A 20,398-nucleotide genomic window follows, 5' to 3' on the forward strand; every position below is an offset into this window, starting at 1 on the left:
CTAGGACCCTCATCCTCGCTTTCAGAAGATACGACATTAGGATTAACATTAGCTTGATTGACATTCAGATTAGCGATTGCTTCAGCCATAGTATTGATTTGTTGTTGCAAATTATTTAATTGATGTATGAGTTGTTGCAAATCCCCTTGATTATTAGCCATAGGACGCAAAGCAAAGACACACAAAATGACTTGAAAAAAAAAAGACTACCCAAGCAAAGAACTTGCTCTGATACCAAAATTGATGCAAACAAATTAGAGCAAGGCACAAAGAGAAATCAGTCAAGAGAAACAACTCTTACTTTTATAAAATTAAGACATAACTTAGAGAACAAAAGGGATTAGAGAAAACAACTAGCTTAAGAAAAGATAACTTCCAACAACAAAAACAAAAGAAGATCAAAAGGAAAACAATATTTTTAACAAAAAAAACTATCCTCAGAACATCCTTCAAGAGGACTCCTCACATGTACCGATTGTAGGAATATAATTTAAAATAAGGTTTAGATATGCAAACCAAGGGTCCACCACAGCTAGGGGTATCCAATGTCCCTTCAACTTCTCCAAACAGCCAACAATCTTGCTAAAACAGCCAACAAACAGCCCACGGCTTTACCCAAACAGCCAACAAAAACAGCCCACGGCTTTACCCAAACAGCCAACAAAAACAGCCCACGGCTTCACCAAAACAGCCAACAATCTCACCAATGGAACTAGAAGAAAGATACAGGTGGAGTGGAACTTGCGTAGAGAAGAAGGAGGTTAGAAGACCGAGAAGAAAGAGGAGAAGCTCGCAAGCTTTCCTAGGGGAGAAGGAGAATGGAAAAAGCTCTCAAGCTCTTCCAAAGAAGAAAACCCTCAGGTTTTTTTAAGCACTTAGCTCTCAAAATATTCAACCAACGCTTCTATGATAAAGCATTTCATATTTATAAGCAAAGAAGAAAGCCCAACAGCCAATGCACCCATAATTCCTCCAATAAACTTTAGGGATAGGAAAAGCCAAAAGGCACACATCAGTTCCAAAGCAGCAGCCAGCAACTTTCCAGAAAACAGAGAAGAATCAGATCACGGGACCAACAGCCAGCCACGGAACAGCCAGAATTCACGGGAAAAGCACCGAAACATTAAAGGAACAGCAGGTCCAAGGAATCCAGAAAACGAACAGGCACCCCAAGCAGCCACGGCTGCATAAATTCCAGCCTATTCCTATCCCAATGCCACAAGACACAGCTCTCCAAACAGCCATAAAAGGAAGAGAAAAAATAATAGGAAAAGGCAAGTTCCACTCACCAAAATCTGCCATAAAGTAGTACTAAAACTTCAGCTTATAATGAGCTCAACTTCACAAAATATTAATGAGCTTGCACGACTTAGATCTCAACCACCAAAGCCCAAACCGAAACAAAACAGCCACTGCACATCTACCTCCACCAAATAGCACAAGGATATGTTGGACCCATAAAACCGGCAAACCAAAAGAAGGCAAACTTAAACCATTTTCTACCAATCATGATCACCAGATGTCTTCCATCATTGGATAGCCTAAAAAAAAACACAAAATAGAAAATACGAATATTGTTCAATACAAAATTAGAACAGAAATGTAAATGCATCAATATGGGTGTTAGTATTAACTATTATAGTTGTCTCAAACGCACTGACACTGTCCTTTTTAGAAATAAATGTCATTTTGGAGATTTTGAATTTTAGTAGACGCATTTTAAACAACTTTCGTGCGACATCAAAATTTTCACTTGCCGTTTTCATATTGTGCGGTTGATTCGACTACAAAGCATCTACTAAGGTCAACACTGCCTGATTAATTCACTTAAGGGTAATCAGCTCCAATTTTGAAGTAAACATTTGTATCCAAAAAAGCCTCTCATGTCACTAGCGCTAATGTTCCTTGGATATTTTATGTCTACTTTAGCCAAAGCTCAATTCTATATTTCTTTTATTTCCTTCTCAATACTGTCTAAACATAATCTCCTGTAATCAAGCTGTCATTAAAGCACGAATAGCCTATTCATTGTGTGCTACCAATGTGTCTCTTTGACATTACCTGGAAGTAACAAACCTCATGCATTAAGGAAATTTCTGGTTAAATTTGTATACAGAAGGAATTAATCTATTTCTGAGTACAAATCATGGTGATAAGCTTCATTTAGGTCCTATCCAAAGGTCATGCAAAAAAAAAAACAAGCGATATATTTCAGCATCTACATAATATCCTCGATTCGCCACCGTCTATGATGCACCAACACACCTCTTGAAGAGAGAATGCAGTGTCGAACACGTGTCAGACACGGACACGTGTTCGACATGGCTGGGAGACGTGTTGGACACGGCAGACACATGTCTGATTAAAATAATATTTAAATTTAACCCGACACGGCTGGGACACGTTTCGGACATGGCTGGGATACGTGTCGAACATGGCTGGGACACGTGTGTCCTAATTTTTTATGATAAAATTATTTTAATTAAAAATATTAGATCCAATGAACTATTATGAGAGAGAACTTGAGAAGTATAGAAATTTTTCTTTGTGATTTAGATTAGAGGATAAAGAAATATTATGGGAGAGATCTAACGAACTAGAGAAGTAAATAGGTACAAAGAAGAACCAACTTTCACGATATGATATCTAATGAACTATTGCAAATCTTTCTCTTTATGAATCAGAGTTGGAAGCAATGATATTCAATGATGATGATATTGAAAGACAAAAACAAACTTCTGAAACTAATCTTAGTAGTTGAAGCTTGAATGTTTGATGTTGTAGTAAGTGGTTATTTGCTTATATTTTATGGTCGTACTAGACATTTTGTATTAAATATTTTATATTATAAGCAAGATAAGTTATTATGCTATTCGTTTATTATTGTTTTTTTATTTTTAATATGATGTTACATTAATATCTATACACTATATAAATAAATAAAATGTAATGTCGTGTCTGCGCCGCACCCGTGTCCTATATTTTCAAAAAAAACCGTGTCCTTATCCGTGTCGTGTCGTGTCCGTGTCGCCGTGTCCGTGTCCGTGCATCATAGGCCACCGTACAACATCGTTCAGCATATTCCTTGGGTCATATTGAAGTGCTTATTTCAACCAGTGTCATGAACAACCAAAGTTTGTGAACCAAAGCTAAAATTTTGACAATGAGCTCAAAATTAAAACTACTATATATTACATGTTGGAAGTAAAACCTTCTTTCCTCTGTTGGATGTCAAAAATACCCCTGATGCCATAGAGTCTGAAGGAGGATGATACTCAAGCTTCTGATAAATGTCTTCAAGGTAAAATACTGAAACAGGATGTGTTCTCCCTTCAGCACTAATGACTGGACAGTCACCAAAGTACTTGGAAAACAAACTCGAATCAACTGTGGCAGACCTAAGCAAATAATGTTTTAATTCAAACCAGCATATTGACAAGTTAATAAAGAGCTAATTACATGATAAAAGCATGCCAATTTTTAAGGGAGGGAGTGTAACGGAATAATTAAAGTACATGAGGATGACTTTCAGCTTGCTCTTGCGACTGTTGCAACTAGATTGCCTCTTGATGATGTTTTTCAGAATAATGAGCAAAAAGTCACCCTGAGAAAAAAGAATAGTTAAGTTAGGAAATTGGTCAACTTATAATGGAAAACACTAAAAATTTAATAATGTGTGCCAAACTAAACAGCAATGAAATAATGCTCTGATATACTATTCATTTAGGACTCTCTGATTATCAAAATCTACTTTACAATATAACTATAAACAATTCTCCCAATAGATATCAAAGGACCTATCAATTTTGGAAGCCTCATGACAAATTTGGTCTCCAAATAATGGTCCAAGTCAATTTGACAAGGCACATGAGCTGTAATGAACGTACAAAATCTAAGCAACCAAGAATCAGATAAAAATAGAAGTATATAATGAAGGTTGCAGATGAAGGATATTCCATAGGGGTAACCGATCACAAGCAAAATACGAACTTAAGCAGAAACTTATTCATTGAATCTTTAATGAAGTGTTGTAAATGATTAAAACTGAATTTAACTTTTCTGCATGTGCAAATTTATAATGAATCTCAAAATAGTCATAAGAGCAGAATTGTTTATAACAAAAAACAAAAAGTAAGGAGAAGCTGAGAAGCAAACAAAATATTTAAGAATGGCCATTACCCAGTCATATTTCTGAGAGAGACGTCAATCTCTATAATTGTGTTCATGCATGTTTATCCTCAAATTTGTTGAAGCTGCCGATCTTTCTTAAATACAAATTATTCTTCAAGTTATATTTTCCTTACTGAAAATTGAGTAGAATACCTTTCTCTAGAGGTGATATTGAGTTGAGTTTAAGCGAACCAGCCTAAACTTAGAACCGAATATTTCAATTTCGACTCAAGTTAAGTTTGAGTTGAGTTAGCAATGTTCAATTTCAAGCTGAGATTTGAGTTGATTCAAATAAATTCTATTAATTTTAAAGATCACTAATAATTAATTCTAATCTATGTAACTAAATTCAAAAATAAATTTAAAAAAGATGAATTATAAAATATATTAAACATAAATGCACAAATGTATATTATTCGAGTGTTATATCTAATGATCATATATGTATGCATGTATAAGCATACCCATAAATATATGCATATATGTATATCAAACAAAATTTGAATTGTCCAAACAAGATTTCACAATGATCCCAACAAAAATAGAGTTACACTAACATTATTCGAATCATGTTGATTCTTTCTCTAACTAGGTTCAAACTTGATTCAACAATCTATTGGGTTCTACTTTAGTTTTTCCAGCAATATGATCTCAATGACAAAATTTCAGAGAAAGTTTCTTCATCATAACCAATAGAAATCATTAAAAAAAAATCATTAGAAACATATGTCCATAACGTTTAAACATTAAAAACATATACCACCAATAGGTCTTGAAGTCTAATCCGACTCCTTCACGAAACTTTCTAACCAACATCATGATCTTTATACCTTAGTGTAAGCAGAAATCTGATAGCTAAGTGAGAAATAAATGATTAAATGTATGAAGGAGCAAGAAATTCTAGAAGTCCATCTTTCCAGCAACATAGTTCAAGAGAGCTAGAAGCAATAGAAGTATATCGTTTGAGATTGATATATTTCAAGAGGGATAAATGCTAAATAAGCATTCAAGAGTATTTAAAACAATATTTTCTCACATAAAACTATAATAGGGCTATGAGTCCAACTGGGTTCAGTTTGAGGGATAAAAGTTTAATTTTTTGTAATAAAAGTTAATAGAGGAAAAAATAATATATAATAAATATATATATATATATATATATATATATATTTCAGGTATGTCATACAATATGCAAGAAAATTCTTGAGTCAAAGTCCTATAAAAGGTGTATTTTTTTTTTACGATCATGCACACCCATAAAGTGAAGGGAGAAAATGGTTGTTAAACATCTTATTGAAGGGGACAACAATACTAAATATATCCATGCTTTAGTTAAGAGGAATCGTAATATTAATTGTATTCATAAAATTCAGAGGGTTGATGGCTCTACTAGTGAAGATGTTTCAGAAATTGCTGGCTTAGCCATTCAACATTTTCAGAATCATCTTAATAAAAATTTCACCCCTTCCACTATTCAAAACCCTAATATTATTCCATCTCTTATAACTCATGAGAATAATGTTTTCTTATCTAAGCCCTCTTTGTTGGAGGAAGTCAAAGATGTTGTTTTTGGTATGAATTTGGAGTCGGTTGATGGGCCTGATGGTTTTACCTCCAAGTTATTTCAGGAAACTTGGCATATTATTGGTAATAATATTATTTTTGTTGTTCTGGACTTTTTTATGGAAATACTATTCCCAAATCTTTTACTGGTACTTCCATTATGCTTATTCCTAAGAATAACTTTGGTATTAAAAGTACTGTTCATTTCCTCTCCATATTAATACAATAAAGAAAGCTAACTAACCCTATCCAAAGGACAGCTAATGGATCCACAACCATGAAGAAAAAAGCCACTGAATAAAATAAAAGAAAATAATAATTTTAAAGTAATAAAATAAAAAGGATGGAAAACTAAAAAGCTATTGCAACAATTCTCCTGGTCTTCTAAGGAACTCAACTCTGAGTTCGGTTCAATGCCAATGGTCCCATGGGAGGCGCTAAACTTAGAAACTATCAAACTTGATTTCTTCAAATAAATGCCGCAACTATTGATGATGATCCTGAGAACCGACCGACAATAATCACTCAATTGTCGACGTCCATCCGCCACCTTAAATTTAATTGTGGAATCCATGCAGCATTCATTGGGCCAATAAGCAATGTTACTAATCTGAGACTCACTCGGAGAAATCCTAAGATGCCAGACCTTGTTTTGGTAAATGTGTGGCAACACCACATATAACCAAATTCATAATATTAGCAATCTGCATAATGATTTTGATATAAAAAGGATCTCTAATAAGCATATCACAGTGTTGGCTCAAGAAAAACAGCGCGTTGGCATGAATCCCGCTTTGCAGACATAGGATTTCATTCTTCTTAAGTCAGATTATAGTTAACCAAATTTCGCTGAGGGTAGTGTCAAGGTTTAATAGATTTGGTTTCTTACTTCCCATGAGTGCAAGCACTCATAGTTAATTAACCCTCTTATTGTGCTCTCGAATAGCTGATATCGAGATCAATACTTGGCATTCTAGTAATATAACTCTATTATGCAGTTTCTTAATGGAATATTTAATAATTCTATTGTATTTATTTTAAAGTGATTAACTATAACTTCAAACAACAATTTTTACTACAAAAGTTTCACAAGAAATTTACTCAAATAGCAACAACCGCCCCAAAACAAACTTGAAGTTGAGAGTTGAGAAGGGCATCTATGTTGGCTCAAGAAAAATGCCATGAATGCATGAATCCCGCTTTGGAGTAGTAGGATTCTATTTTCCTTAAGTCAGATTGAAATTAACCATATTTCCCTGAGGGTAGTGTCAGGATTTAATTAGATCTGAGGTCCTTACTTCCTATGAGCGTAAACACTCATGGTTAATTCTCCTCTTAACATGTAAGAGAAAACTCTCGATTAAGGATAATTTAGTTGTTTAGTTTTAATTGTGAAAAAAATGGAGGTAAACCAGATAAAGATCCCATGATTCCATCATCTCTGGTATACCGTAGTTTTCAGTCTACCAACACTACAATCATTGACCGTAGTATCCAGGGAATCTGATTAGGAGCCATGGGTTATCTCCTCTTAGAAATCTCTAGTAAACTGAAGTGGTTAAATATGGATTTTAGTTTTATTGGGTGTTTTGAGGTTTACATCTATTAGAATACTCATAAGTTGATTTGATTTGGGATTAATGACTTCATGTAGAAGTTACCAATAAGTTTGAATTTAAGCGGGTTTTGCGGCTTCTATTGGAAGTAGCCCAGGTATTTGAATTTGGGTCGGGACTTACAACTTTCACTAAAAGTATCCCGTAGATTTAATTTGAAGTAGGACTTATAGCTCTATTTATGAGTTGCCCAAAGATGAGTCTTATAGCCTAACTCTACAATAAGGTTGTCGGAGATTTAATTATTTGGGCAGATCTATAACTTCCCTTAGGAAGTTGCCTAAAAAGAGGGTCTTACAACTTAATCCCTTTAAGTTAAGATGTCCAGGAATTTGAATTTAATTATTTGGGTTTTAGAGTTATTGCAATTTATTTAGCAATTTTTCTAAAATATGGGGCTTATTACTTCCCTTAGAAGTTGCTCGTTGGCAGGTCTTACAACCTAATCTTATAGACTAGGATGCCCATTGCATTGAATAACTGTCAATGCTTTAGTATATTTTCCATAGAAACCATCATAGAAATTCAAATTGCTTTCAACATAGGATTAGTATCATAATTATTGTATTTCAAAGCATTATTTAAAGATGAAATTCTCTCTTGAGGCTTTTGCCTTGATTTTTCAACAAGAGATGCCCGTATATTTTTGTTTGAGTTTGATATTTCATTTAGAAATTTCTTAAACAATAACTCTCACGACTTTTATTAGAAGTCACCTAATTATTTGGGTAGAATGGATCTTACTGCTTCCCTACAGAAGTAGCTCATTGGTTTGAAATTGATTGTTTGTTTATTTGAGTGGATACCAACTGTTTGAGAGGTTTGACACTAGTCTCTTGTTTTCAATGTCGTTGTGTGACGTTAGTGGTTTTTGCTACAGTACTTTTATTTTCTTATTGTTTGGTATCTTCTTTTCAATGCTAGTAGTTTACTTTTCCTGTAATAATAATTTATTGTAGTATTTTCTATTTTAGCATTTATTTTGATATTAAATTAATTCAAATGCTTGATGAGTTTTACTTATTTGTTGCAGGATCTCATACATGAGAAACTTTGAAGAGCTTACAGAGTGTGTTATCTAGAGTTATGTGTTGTGGAGAATCTTGTACAGGAGTTTGTAGAGTTTTGTTGAGTTATGTTGTTGTTTGGAGAGCTGGTTGAGTTGAGAGCTATCTAGACAAGAGTTTGGAGAGTTTGAGAGTTTGAGTTGGAGTGATGATTGAGTTGAGTTTGGGTTGTCTTGAGTTGATTTTGAGTCGTATTGGTTGAGTTTGAGTTAAATTGTTGAAATGATTAGTGTGAATATTTTTATTATACATTTTATTTCATTTTAAATTGGTTGGTTCAATTTTTAAGTTTTAAATTAAATAAATTTCAAAAATTAAGTATTTGAATTGGTTTAAATGTTTGAGTAACTAAAATTCAATTTTATTTAAAGTTTGTTAATTTAATCAAATTATTAAATTTACTTTGATTTGAATGATAAATTATTGGATTAATTTCAATTTATTAAGTTTCAAATTTATTTTAACGTTTGATTAATTAATTATGATTGATTAATTAATTAAATAAGATGATTTAGATTTGTTTGGGAATTAATTTGAAATAATTTTTATATTTAAATGTTAAGTTTTAAAGTTGAAATTTTCTTTTTTTTAATATTATGTTTTGATTATTTTAATCAATTTAATAATCAGATTTCATTTTTATTTTAAATTATTTAATTAAATTTAAATTTAATGAATTAGTTATTTTAATTATTAAAGTTATGACATTGCTCTCCAATGGCAGTGTTGCTCTCAAATGGCTCAAAAGGCAACTCAGTAATATTCCAGGAAATTTTCAGCAGCCTCCCAGTGTCCCCTCCCCACCGAGAAAATCGGGATAGCATTTGTCGTAATTTCTTCCTACCCGGACCTAAGGTCTACGGCGTAGGATCTTTTAATTTAAGTTATTCTAGGCCGGATCTAAGATATGACAACCCGGGGTCTTCAAATTTAAAATCATCCGCTCAGATGAAAATTCACGGCACAGGTCTTCAATTTTAAACTCATCTCACCCAAATCAAAGATCAATGGCGCAAGGCCTTCGATTTGCATATTCCTAGCCAGATCTAAGATCAATGGCATAGGCTCTTCAAAAATTTGGATGCCTGTTTGTCATAACATTTAAATTTTTTTAAAATGTCGACTATAGTTATTAGCATACTACAAAATCAACTGTTCCTTCAATCTGCATCTCTGACTGAAAAGGATATCTCATGGCCAGAGTTCGGAACAAAACACGAAGCATAAGAGTAAAGCCATATAAAGCTTTTCTTAAGTGATCAGTCGAGTGGGTGTATATGCATAATGTTGTTTGACTTTCACATCTTATGTACTCTTGTGCGGATCTTTTACCAGAGCACATGAACGGAAGGGGCAAAGCGGCACGAACTGGGCTCGTCGCTTGGGAGACGAAGGCTAGGACATCGAACTTAAGCAGAGTCTGGGTCGTCAGGTGGATGGATCAAGTAGAGGGGGTCAGCCGCGTGGGGGGCAAAGACAGGCGGAGGGCTCGAGCGAGTATGGGAAGGGTGGCCGACGGGCCTAGCTTCAGGCATGTAGAGCCGAGGCGTTCGCGTGGACGAAGCAGGGCAGACAGCTGGAAGGTGGGCTCGATTTCATGGATTTGGGCAAACGAGTGGAAGGTGGAGGCATTGGGGGCTTTGACTTTCCCTGTCAGCATACAATACAGAGAGACGAGCGAAGGAGGAGTTTTGAATGAGAAGGAGCAGTTTGGGGGAGGTTTTATACTATGTGGGAAGTTACGAGAACGAAGAAGTGCGTCGTTTGGGCATATCGCGCAAGGTGGGGATGGCAGAGACAGGTGCGTTTCTTCGCATTTGTTCAAAGCATTCCTTCTTTTATTTATATATATATATATATATATAGTCAACAATCTAGAAAACATCTAATGAGCCAAAGTTCCCTAGCCATGGCATACAACAATTATCTTGCTTCTAGAAAAAATTAGCTAGCCTTATCTCTTTGAAGAAATGATTGGAAAAAAAATCTCCCCCACCCACATACCCGCTCTACATCAGTTTGGTATCAGAGCATGGTTTCCTGAGATGCGAACTCGACGGAGTCGAGCTCTTTTCCAACCCGGGAGAATGATGCGGGCATCCAACAATATACAATATTCATAGGAAGAGTCGAAGATTGAAGGCCGAGATCACTCCGTTTTATTTTTGTTTATTAATTGCATTTTGATTTAATTTTGCAATTTTCTCTTTTTATCCATTTATTTAAGAGTCTTGTCTTATGTAAGCTCAAAGGGCAAATGTGTCTTTTAGTTTCTTTTGAGGCCTATATATAGAGGCCCCTTCTCTTGTATTAGATACGATGAAATTATAAAAAAATTTGTATTATGCACTTGTGTTCTTTTGGGAGGACGTTAGTGAGATTCCTATAGGAAGGAATTGGAGTTTTCACCAGCCGCAGGATGGGTCCGGGCTCGTGGCTTGAAGTCCCTTGGAGAAAGGTAACGTATCACCTTTCAGTCTTCAGAAGAGTCCAAGGCTCGTGGTTTTATCTTTTATCTTGTGTTTCTTTGTTTTTTGTTCCTTCTTGTTATTCCTAGTCGCCATCTTCATCCTCTCCCTACTTCCACCAAACCGGCCTTAGCTCCACCGCCACTCACAGCCAAGCCATAAGCTGCCGTTCCTCCCCTTGGTTTCTCTCCCAACCCCCTTGCCACTAAGCCTTTCCTAAATTAGTTTTCATATTTTAGGTAACTATCTTAATGATCAAATTCAAATCTATTTGAATTTGAATAGTTGTCTAATTTATAAATCCTATTTTAGAAAACTAACTAACTAATAACCTATTTAAATTTTGAATTAAATTGGGATGAAATCTTTCATTCCTAATTTAATTTATTAATTTAAGAAAGCTTTAAATGCCTCATTAAACTCCCTCATGTATTCCCTTCATTTTCTTGAAAAATTATTTTGGGAAATATTTCCTTTCAATTCCCCCAATCCAAATTTGAAATTTGATTTGTTTCCTTAAATAGGATTTTATTTTAGGAAACTCCTCCAATCTAATTCAAATTAACAAATAAATTAGATTGGAATTAATTTCCTTTCCTTAAATTGGGATTCCCAAAGAGGCAAGCAACTAAAGCTTTCCTCAATTCCCCCTCTCCTTCCTTGAAACCGCCGGCTCCCCTTCCTACCCGCCGCCGCTCTTTCCCCCTCTCTTGCTCTTGATTGAAGCCTACTTTCCTTTTCCATACACCCTCATTTGGGAAGCTTTGATATTACTTATTCAACTCAATTTTGAATTTTGAATAAATTCCTAAAATAGATCGATCTATTTTAGGAAAGCCTTTAAATCAAATCACAATTAATGACCTCCACTTATGGCTGGCCCCTCCCCTTTCCATATTCCCTCTCCAATTAATTCCCCTCCATTAAGTAATTCTCTAATTGGATATCCCAATATGGAAATTAATTAATTCAAATTCCAAATCTCCCCCACCCCCATACCCGTTCTACATCACATGCCCACGTGTATGCTCCTGAGAAGTATTATTTCAAGTGGCCACAACATAACAAACTGTCTTTTCAAAAGAATCGGATATGTGAAATCCTTCAGAGTATCAAATAATTAAAAAAGCGCTATATTTTTTCCATCAAAGCTAACCACGCTTCCTAGACTAATTTTAGCTTAAGAAAAAAGCATTTCAAGCAAGAATCGGTTCATAAAAGAAACAAATCATGGAAAAGTAGGAAAATAAAATTTGGAAATCATATGAAAGATAAGAAAAACTAACAACTAGTGTAATCAAAAGTCATTACCAGCAAAGAACGCTCGTGAACTTCATCTACAATAACATATGTACCAGCCAGGTTTTTGTCTCCCTGCAAACATCACTCAATCATTATAAATGTTTCTAAATAAAGCACATACATTTATGGATAAAAGATGAAGATGCAACTAAAGATGCTAGCAGTTAAATTAAGTAACCATTGGCTCAAGTCACATAATCATTAGCCATATCCCAACTATTTAAGGTTGATTTTACTAATCTTAATTTTAAGTATTGTCAAAGGTGTTACTCATATTCTTTGCAAATTATCTTGAATAATTTCTATTCATGTTGCCTAAAGTCTACAACTTCTCTTTCCTAATCCTCCAATACTAACTGTATTACCTTCGTTCATTGTAAATGTCCAAACCACCTAACTCAACTAACAGTTATCTCAAGCAAAGTGCCACCTTTTACGAGCTCATTATAATTTTCTTAACTAGTTCTAAATAAGCTTGAAAATGACACACCCATATTTTAATATTTTGTTCAAGCTTATTAATTGGTTTTCTTATTAAGCGATTGCTATACCGAGCTTCAATTGAGCCTAAACAATATATCTAATGCAAATGATTTAAAATATAGCATTATAAATAAATATAAATGAATTTAAAATTTTAATCAAAATTATCTATATGATGTTTAGTGATGTTCAAAGTTTTTTACGAAAAATTAATTGCTATATACAAGTTTTAGATATTAATATGACATTTTCATAATCAATGTTTAGACTTTAATATACATTTTTTTATGCATAGAGATATAATAAAATTGTCACGAGAAATAAAATTAGTCATTATACAAATAATTAAGGCATTATTAAATGAGCATTTTATTTGAGTTCATAATGAGCTATTTTTAACGAATAAGCACGTAAAATGACAGAAATAAATAAACGAGCAAATCAAAGTGCAAGCTTATTCAATTATGTATTATTTGAGCTTATTAAATCATTTAAATTAACAAACATAAATTTTGTAATATTATTTACTTAGTCTCAAAAAAATTTTTGTTATAACATTTTATGAATGGAGAATGTAAAACTCTACCAGAAAATCTGAATGTAATGTAAAATAAATAAGTTATAAATATTTATAATAGAGTATATGCATTTAAATACTTTTAGAATGAAACTAAAAATTACAGTAGTTTATAAGAGCATTTATGATATTATTATGAGTTATATATCATATTGATATTTAATTAAATTCATATTATTAAATAAACTGAATTATTCAAAATATTTAATTTAATTGTGTGTATTTATTTACATATGCGTAATAAAATAAAATATGGAGGATAAATATTATTTTCTTTTAGTTGCTAAATAATTGAAAATAAAATAAATAGAAGTAAAATGTAATAGACTAAAATCAAATGAATAAACATTAGGATAAATAGAATGACTAAAAAAACGATATTTTAAAGTATTTTTCCGATCAACCAGCTTGAATTAGATTTCAAAAATGATCTCATGGGTATATATCCGCTCCCCCAAGATTTATAGAAAAAATACAACTCTTAATAAGGAGTTATAACAAAATTATCCACAAGTCATTATTCAAAATCAGGATTAACTATAGGTATTCTCATGAGTCTTTCTAAGAGTCATACATGCATGATTTACTTATAATACATTTTTAAACCCGATTTTATGAGTTGAATTCTAACACTTGGAATTCTAAGCAACCATTAGAATTCAAAGATAAAAACTTAATATGATGGAAGCCAATGAACGGTTGAGATTATTTTTAAAACTAAATGGCTAAGATTTTAGATTGGTAAAATCACATGCTATTTTTTAGATAATAGTCTAGATAATATGATATCATGGAAGCTTGAAGACAAATTTCATAAAATCCTAATTAGGTCACAGTGATGTTGTATAGATCCAAACAATGAGTTGTAAAAAAGTCATTGATATATAAATTAAATGCGGCGGAAATAAGAATGTTAAGATGGTTGTGTAATAAACCTAAAAGGATACATTAATGAATGATTATATTAGAGGAGGGTTTTGAGTGACATCTAGTAAAGAAAAGGGGATTGAAAGTAGATTTTTGTGTTTCGGACCTGTAAATAAAATGATAGAAACGCGCTAATTTAACAAGTTGATTAAATTAGTTTTCGAAAATTGGGAATGAAAAGGGATAAACTTAGGGCTACATGAATGAAAATTGTTCAAAATGTTTTGCGAATAACAAGTTTAACACCTCAAGTAACACTCAACGTGAACAAATGAAAAATAAGGATTCATAATGTCAACCACAAAATAGTTGGGATAAGGCTAATGATGATGATAATAATTAAAAATGATATTCAAGATAATGGACAAGATGAATGTAAATGTTTTTTGTTAAGAATATAGAGAAGATGCGCCAAAATTTTTATCTAATGAAATGAATCTAAATATATAAAATTGGCAAAACTTGGTGCTCAAATAAGCATAATACAGCATCTTAATATAGAAAAACAGAGCATAAGAACTAGGTTTGCATTCAAACGGACCCTTTATAATTAACAATTTTGCAAACAAAGGCATACATCTAGCAGAGAAACTGATATAAATAAAATAAACAATTACATATATGAGAAAGGCACATTTGCCAAATTAATATTCTAGATAGGATGAACTTACAGCAATTTTCCTAAGAAGGATGCCTGTTGTGCAGAAAAGTAGCTTTGTCCTCACATTCCTAATTTCATGACCACATAAAAGTTGCTTTAGAAGCGCATCAGAATCGCTCCAAACTTATCAGTATTCAAGTAACAGATAAATCCTAATAAATTAAAGTAATTATGATAAACTTCTTATGAAAAGAGGACTGCAACTTGCAATACAATTGGCTCATCCAAATAGAAATTAATGGAAAATTCAGTAGCTTTTTGCAAATAAATAAGGAATTTGACATGACCAAAATTAGCTCAGGAGATATTTTCAGTGAATTTTATTTGGCAAAAATGAATTCAGCTCTATTTCTGAACTTCTAGTAAATGGGGCTTTCAATTTTTCAAAATTGTCATTTTGGGCCTTGATTTTTATTAGCACGTCATTTAGTCCTTTAGACAGACTGGGATATTATTTTCCTTTAAGCATTTACAACTGGCCCATTTTTGAATTGCTTGCGACAAAAATATCCTTGTTCACAGAGAAAAATAAAGATATACATATGCACAGAGAGATAGAAGAGACTGGCATAGGTACAGTAAACAGCCTAATGAAGAGAAAGTATGCTATGATACCAATTGATATAGAGAGATGCAATGAATGATTTTGGAAAGCATCAAATAGTTGGAGCAAGATAGAAGGAAGAAAAGAAAAGAGTCAGGCTCACAACTTAAGAGAGGGAATCATGCCAGGTATCCTTTTTATTCCAAATATCATAATCTTTATTGCATGACCCTTGGCCTCTATGTATAATAGAAGAAAAAATTAAGACTAAATAATTAACTCAACCTAAACTGATAAATGACATTATTTCTCATCATATATAAAAGAAAGATCAATAATGAAGTAATAAAAGAAATCTGATGATAATGACCTTTAACAATAACTTCATGATCTAGTTAAAAGGCCCAACAAAATAAAACTAAATACTTAAACTCAACCTTAACTAACAAATGATGCTATTTTACATAATGCTTAAAAGACTAAGGGAACTACTAAGAGAAATATAATGATAATAACTCGTACACCTCTAATGAGGACTTCATGATCTAGTTCAAAGGTTTCCTATATGCACAAGCCCCTTTAGTTAATTAACTATCTTAACCATGAGAGCACTTTTTAGATTAAGACTAGTCAACATGTTCTACACATTACATTTTTAGTGGAAAAAATTTGATTTAAGAGAAGTATGTCATTGTCTTTTCGAGAATAGTGGGGAATTATGATGAGTACAACCAAGATCTAATGGTCTCATCATCCCAAGTTGTCATAGATCTTAGCCTAGCTAGATAATGGAGGAAGACAAAACATGAACAAAAGATCCTTATCAGCAATCATGAGATGCATTGTCCATGAGGACCTCTTAAACCTAAGATGAAAGTTAGTTGAAAAGGTGAATTTAAAGCTGATATTTACTAATCTAAGGCTTTATGCCATATTAACTACACATTATGGAAGTTGTATCAAGAACATCTGGGACTCGGTCTTAGCCAGAATACAATAGTGTCTTTAGGCTAATCACACTATCAGAGAGCATACACCAGCATAAGTTTTTTGAGTGAGATCATGGGATAAACTTAATATAGCAATAACTCTTTGTGAGCTTTGATCAAATTTAAATTTTTAATCTTTGGAAATTGATGCGAATGATGGATGACTACTCTGAGCGCAAAGCATTCAATTATTGCTTGAGCATTTTGGTTTTTTCTAAATTGTAGTTTCAGGAATGGATTTAAATAGAATTTCGTCTAGTTGATACTTTTCTTTGATAATGTCAATCATAACTAAGAAGAGCCCAAGATTATTTATCTTGGAATTTGAGGGTATTTTTTTAATTAAGTTCCCCTCCGATTATGATTTGCAATAATTGCACCCATAAGGGGGATAGCTTATGCATGTCTTTATGATTGAGAATTTAGTTTTGGTAACCCCTTTATTTAAGATATGTAGTAATTGTTGTAATACCCAAAAAAAAAATCAAAAAAAAAAAAATAAAGGTAAGATGAGCATTTCCCAAAATCAGTCCCTATTTTATCACTCATATAAAAATATTTATATGTATATAGATATTTTAATCTCATGTTCGTGAAATTGTAAATTTTTATTTTGATCCATAATTTTTACTACAGTATAATTTTGCTTCTATATTCATGGGCTAGTTTTTAAGCCTATCTGACATTTCATTAAATGCAGCAGAATTTTGGTTTGCCACTTAAACCTACATGCAATGGCTGATCTGTTATCCTACGGCTGGCATTAAGGGAATAGGTTAGTGGGAAAATCAATAGTATATATTATATGCATATATGAGTTCATATATTAGTTAGAAAAAAAAAAAGGGTTTCCCTTCGTCTCATGTCCTCCCCATCCACCTTTCTCTGTGGAGTTCAAAGACTGTAGTGGTGTGAGCTGATGCCATGAGGATTATTGAATAGAAAAAGTTGTTGCGTGTAGCTGAAATATTCAGAATTTGGAATGGCTGAAATCAGGTAAGTATTGAATCTGAGGTTGTAGGGTTTATTGAATTCAGTATTTGATGATATTTGATGGCCTTGATGCTGCTGAATTCAACAATGAATTTAGTAAGGAAATACATCAAGGAAACAAAGACTGTAGTTGTGTAGGGCTGATGCAATGTTTGTTAAACTTAATGTTTGCTGAATATAGGTAATAAGGGATTAGGGAATGCTGTTGCTAGTTGCTGAAGAAGTCAGCGGGGTAATATATCATATTCTTATGCCGCACCCGATTATAAAATATGCAATCCGTTTGAGGATACAAAAATTCTCCAACAAAAGGGTGCAAAAGCTTATAGCCACCATATGACTTGTTAAAAATTGTGTTGAACAAGTAGTAAAATGGAAGGTAATGCTATGTTTTCTTGTGACCCATGTGGAAGATGCTCTAACCATGTTATTATTTAGTCACTAATGTTATGCCTTTCTTAATGGTTAAAATGTTATTATTATTTCCTTTACATTGCTGGTGTATTTTATTGAGCCCTAGCTCATTGGCAGTTGTTATACTGCAGGTAAGGGAAAGGAGCCCATAGGGCACTAGGCGAGGAAGAAGTGACCGTCTAATTTTGGTGTAAATATGTTTTGGTGTACAAAGAGATCTTAGAGGAGATCTGAAGAGTATCTGTATAAACTTTTTGATATGTAAGTTCAAAAGTGTGAGTAGAGCTCTGTATTTGTTTTAATTCTATTATTCAGTAAAGTACCTTATATGCTTCCATTATGATGTTCGTAGTTGATAGGTTTACATGTTAGGAGAGCCTAATTAGATTTCTTTCCTTCTCTGTTATACTTCAGTTTGTTTGAGCCAAACTGAGGTGTGACAATTGTTCCCATCAAATATAAGAGTAGAATTTCGAGTTATTTATTTGATTCATCGTTGGGAGTATAAATTTATTGAAGCGCCCTTCAGTTATGAGTTGCAATGATTCTGCCCATCATAGAGGTAAAGGAAATTTTATTTTTTTATTTACATAAGAAGGTTGATGCATTGAACTTTGTTAACTCTAATCGCTCACTTAAAAATAAATAAATAAATAAAACTCTAATTGCTCGCTTGTATAGAATTGGGTATTTGGATTTATGTTAATTCATGGCTTTAGATTCACATCTACAATTATTGTCTCATGGTTCTTCTCAACTCTACCCCTGTATAGGCAAAGTAGCCCACTTAATATTAGGACTTACGAACCTAGCCTATAGGCAAAGTAGCCCACTTAATGTTTCTTTTTTTTCTAAATGAATGTTCATTGGAAAAGACCCTGAAGGTCTTATGAAAATATATTTTAAAAAATTTTACATAGCATTATATTCGTAATCATTACTTTGTCACTAGGGTAATTATTGACCTGTAAATTCTAAATATTTTAATCTCGCATGTATAAAATCGGGTCTGAAATTTAGGGCTTACTCTCAACTCGTGATGGAATGTCAAGGTGGCCCACTTGAGTTTTCTAATTATTCTTTTTGTTATTTGGACATTTTTGAAATGCAAGCCTTGTCGACTCCACTCTTGGCACATGGAGGATCGAACAAGATCAATACATCATTTTCTTGATATTTGCACCTTCCTTTATCACTTTTCAAGAATTTTGATGTTGATAGTAAAAAGATGAGTTGCACGCCATGATAAGACTAAAAAGTTGAAGAATGCTTAAAATTTTTCATTTTTAAATTTTCCTATTTTTTTAATATTTCTATATTTTCTCTTTTCCAAAAGTTTATTGATCTCCTGTTCACCTAGTTTTAATTTTCTCTCTTTTTTTTTCTTTTTCTTTTCTTTTTCCTTTTTACTTTCTTCCTTCCCTTCTTCCTTTCTTTCCCTTTTTGGAATATCTCAAAACATCAAAAGCATTTCTCGCGCTCTTGACTCGCTGTAGTGCATGCACGCGGCATAATTGAGATATTCACTTTGAGAATAACTTTGCACTTTTTATAGTGATATAATTTAACTAAAAGCTTTATTGACTAAATGTGTGCAGCATTTTGAAACTACCATAACATCAATTTTAGCACTAATTTGTTTATGAATTGTGCATGGAGATTGCTTTTTAGAAAAATATAATTTAAACTCGATGTTTTGCTTTTTTATAAGTGTCTCCATTTAAATTGTCCCTATTAAATTCTTCATGCTTATTTTGACAATTGAAATGTCATTGAAAGCGCCACTCCACTATCATGCACACTTGATTGTGTTTTGATTGTTGCACATTAATTTGGAGAACTTGTATATTTTTTAATGAGCATTGATGGGTTCATTTTTTGCTCATTTGGTTCACTCTGGAGTTTATTTACACACATCAGGACACAATGTTTTTATAAGTGTGTGAAATAATGTCATTTTATTCACATTTAGTCATGCCAATGTCTAAGTAGGTCCCTAGTATGTTTTTTTTTTTTTTTTTTGGTTTAATTGTTTATTGTTTAATTGTTTATTGTTTTATGTGCAAGAAAAGATTAAAAATAAAAAGTTTTGTTATAAAAATCGGTTTAATTTGAAAAATTCTGATAATTGGGAAATATATGAAGTGGCTCGTAAAGATGCTAAGAAAGCAATATGTGATGCAAAGACATTAGCTTTTAGTAATTTATATAATAGATTAGATACTAAAGAGGGAGAAAGATATATATATATATATAAGTTAGCCAAACAAAGAGTTAGGAGTAGTAAGGATTTAGTTCAAGTGAAGTGTATTAAGGATGAAGATCAAAAAATACTTTTCTTAGAAGATGATATTCAACAAAGGTGGATGAGATATTTTGCTAAACTTTTTAATGAAAGAGAGTCGCCTTAGATGGTTTGGTCACATAAAACGGCGGCCTTCCGATGACCCGGTTAGGAGAGTAGAGGTATTAGATTTGAATTATGTTAAGAAAGGTAGGGGTAGACCTAAAAAGACTTGGTTAGAAAATATTAGGAATGACCTTTCTTTATTAGATTTAAACGAGAATGACTTTTAATAGGACACAATGGTGAAAAAGGATTCATGTAGCTATGGGCGGATCCC

The 20,398-nt window shown here is 32.8% G+C and overlaps 1 protein-coding gene across 4 annotated transcripts in view; it reads right to left on the bottom strand.

Moving 5' to 3' along the window:
* LOC110104796 (DExH-box ATP-dependent RNA helicase DExH7, chloroplastic-like) overlaps nt 1-12,247 on the bottom strand; it is an 89,283-nt gene extending 77,036 nt beyond the window's left edge. For 2 of the 4 annotated variants that reach the window (XM_028693150.1, XM_028693149.1), the window contains exons 1-3: nt 12,196-12,242; nt 3,516-3,604; nt 3,212-3,398 (exon numbers count right to left, since the gene is read on the bottom strand). In XM_028693150.1, the coding sequence (XP_028548983.1) occupies nt 3,212-3,398; nt 3,516-3,517 (189 nt within the window). In that variant the 5' untranslated portion in view covers nt 3,518-3,604; nt 12,196-12,242. Of the gene's footprint in view, nt 1-3,195; nt 3,399-3,515; nt 3,605-12,195 lie in introns of all 4 variants that reach the window. The other 2 variants (XM_020834047.2, XM_020834048.2) reach the window with 2 other exon arrangements.
* Between the last annotated feature and the right edge of the window lie 8,151 nt (nt 12,248-20,398).

The sequence above is a fragment of the Dendrobium catenatum genome, unplaced genomic scaffold (assembly GCF_001605985.2).
Source record: "Dendrobium catenatum unplaced genomic scaffold, ASM160598v2 fragScaff_scaffold_231, whole genome shotgun sequence".
Taxonomy (NCBI): Eukaryota; Viridiplantae; Streptophyta; class Magnoliopsida; order Asparagales; family Orchidaceae; genus Dendrobium; species Dendrobium catenatum.